Source organism: Cupressus sempervirens, chromosome 6, assembly GCF_028749045.1.
Source record: "Cupressus sempervirens isolate cs-2001-9-10 chromosome 6, ASM2874904v1, whole genome shotgun sequence".
In the NCBI taxonomy this organism is placed as follows: domain Eukaryota; kingdom Viridiplantae; phylum Streptophyta; class Pinopsida; order Cupressales; family Cupressaceae; genus Cupressus; species Cupressus sempervirens.
Window position 1 is genome coordinate 105,555,869 of NC_143123.1, and position 2,601 is coordinate 105,558,469.

A 2,601-nucleotide genomic window follows, 5' to 3' on the forward strand; every position below is an offset into this window, starting at 1 on the left:
TATTTAATAGATGTTGTAGGTATGGCATATCACTCAATCCCAAGAAATGTTCGTTCGATGTTACTAAAGGAAAGCTCTTGAAACATGTCATTTCTGAAGTTGGAATTTCAATTGATCCCGATAGAGTTGAATCAATTCTGAAGTTAGTACCCCCTCATAGTCGGAAGGAGTTGAAATCTTTTTTTGGAAAGATAAACTTTGTACGCAAATTCATAAGTGGTTTCGCGGAAATAGTCCGCCCCCTCAATGATTTACTCAAAAAGGGGGCTAAAACAGAATGGGTACCAGAGATAAAGAAATCCTTCCAAGATATCAGGGTTGTCATTTCCACAGCCCCTATTTTGCTAAGCCCAGATTACGAGTTACCTTTCAAGATCTATTCCTTTGCTTCTGAACATTCTTGTGCAGGGATCCTGACGCAAAGAAGAGAGAAGGAAGATGAGCGACCCATTGCTTTCATGAGTTGTCCTCTAAAGAATGCTGAGTTAAAATATTCAAATCTTGATAAACAGTCCTTTGCATTAATCAAGGCAGTGAAGAAGTTCCGTCACTATATACTTAGAAGTAAGGTGTATGCAATTATACCTGACCCAGCAGTAAAAATGCTTTCGATGTAGAATGAACTTGGCGAAAGAAGAGGAAAGTGGATGGTAATACTTCAAGAACTTGATCTAGAGATTCAACCTATGCGTTTAGTCAGAGGTCAAGGATTATCCAAAATGATCGCTGACAACCAAGAAGGAAATCAAAAGGAATTCAAATTTGATGATGAAACTGATGAAGAAGATAAAAAGAAGATGGTTGTATCACAAGTTGATATTAATCAAGGTGTGGTGATAGATGTGTGGTACCAGGATATTGCTTATTATCTCCAACAAGATCAATGCCCCAAATGGATGAATAGTTCGCAATGTAGGGGACTTAAGATGAAATGCGAGTCTTACAAGTTACTTGATAACAAGTTGTATAAAAGGAACTACGAGGGGATTTATTTGAAATGCTTAGGACGTGGAGAAGCTAAGGATGTCTTGGAACAGTTTCATGACAAGTATGGTACATGACATGGTTCAACAGAAGCCACAGCACACATGATTTTAAGGTCGGGTTATTTTTGGCCCTCAATATTCAAGGATACGTTTGAACATGTGCATTCCTGTCATACATGCCAAACTAATGCTAACAAAGAAAGGCACCCAGTAATGCCACTTCAACCAGTATATGAGGTGTACCCTTTCGCAAAGTGGGGACTGGATTTCATTGGTCCATTAAACCCACCGTCATCAACGGGACACACATTCATCCTTACAGCTACCGATTACTGTACACGTTGGACAGAGGCTGAGACTTTCAGAAATTGCACTGCTAAGGTGGTGACAGACTTTCTGGAAGAGCACATTGTTACTAGATTTGGAATGCTGTTCACTCTTGTATGTGACAATGGATCTGCATTTGCATCCGCATTTTTAACACAATGGGCATTTGAAAACAAAGTCATCATCAGATTCTCTTCAAATTATTACCCGTAAGGAAACGGGGTAGCGGAGTCTACGAACAAAAATTTGATCACTATGATAAAATGACTGCTGAAGGAGAACCCTCGATATTGGCATACACAATTGAAATATGCCTTGTGGATAGATCGGGTCAGAGTAAAAAAGGCTTTGGGTACTTCTCCCTATCTACTTTTTTACGGGAAAGAACCGGTATTCCCGCTCAATCTTAAGATTCCTGTTTTAAAATTCATGCGTGGGTATGCGGATGACATTGACAAGTGCAAATTCGATTGATGAATCTTCTAGAAATGGAAGAGAAATGAACAACATGGCTAAACATCAAGCTGTTGTCAAGAGATGGTTCGACAAGAGGGCCACTATAAAATCTTTCAGGATTTCTAACCTAGTCCTACTTTGGGATAAGGCGAAAGAAAATCCGGGAAGCCATACTAAGTTTCAATGCTTGTGGACAGGCCCATATCAGATTGTGGAAATTCTCGGAGAATACACATTTAGGCTAAGTTCCTTATAGGGGGAGTTTTTACCTTTGCTCGTAAATGGGCAATTTCTGAAACATTATTTTGAAGCCTAAAAAAAGAAAAAAGAAAAAAAAAAAAAATTTAAAAAAGAAAAAAAAAAAAAAAAAAGAAATTAAAAAAAAAAAAAAAAAGATTTGTTTGATTTCAAGTTGTTTTTTTGCTTTCAGTCATGTGTTTCCTTTCAGTTGTGGTTTTGTTTTCAAAGTTGAGTCCTAGGGGGTAAGGTGTACTTGAGATTTTTCTCAGGATTCTACTAACAACTCTTTGGTCCCAATTTCAAGAATGGGTATTTCTTTGTCAAAACATTCAGACGATTATGTGTTATGTACCAACCAAACATTGGACATTTCTTATGGAAATAAAGAGTTTTTCAGTCAGGAAATCAAGACTCTAGACCAACAAGTTCTCAACACTTTGCAAATCTTAAAATTTGATCGTTTTAGGTGTTGTTGGATTGAAGTGAAAGATGGTGAGGGATGATTCAAGCTCCAACTGGTTCAAACGGGAGGGGTCTCATCGAAGATAGCTAAGACCATTGATTTGTGTGAGAGTTTCTAAAAAGTTCTAAA

The 2,601-nt window shown here is 37.8% G+C and overlaps 1 protein-coding gene across 1 annotated transcript; it reads left to right on the forward strand.

The window, feature by feature from the left end:
- Positions 1-1,199: 1,199 nt before the first annotated feature.
- LOC149551462 (uncharacterized) lies at positions 1,200-1,787 on the forward strand. The gene is made up of 2 exons (XM_089790099.1): positions 1,200-1,475; positions 1,590-1,787. The coding sequence occupies exons 1-2, from the start codon at positions 1,200-1,202 to the stop codon at positions 1,785-1,787; spliced, it is 474 nt and encodes a 157-aa protein (XP_089646225.1).
- The last annotated feature ends 814 nt before the right edge of the window (positions 1,788-2,601 follow it).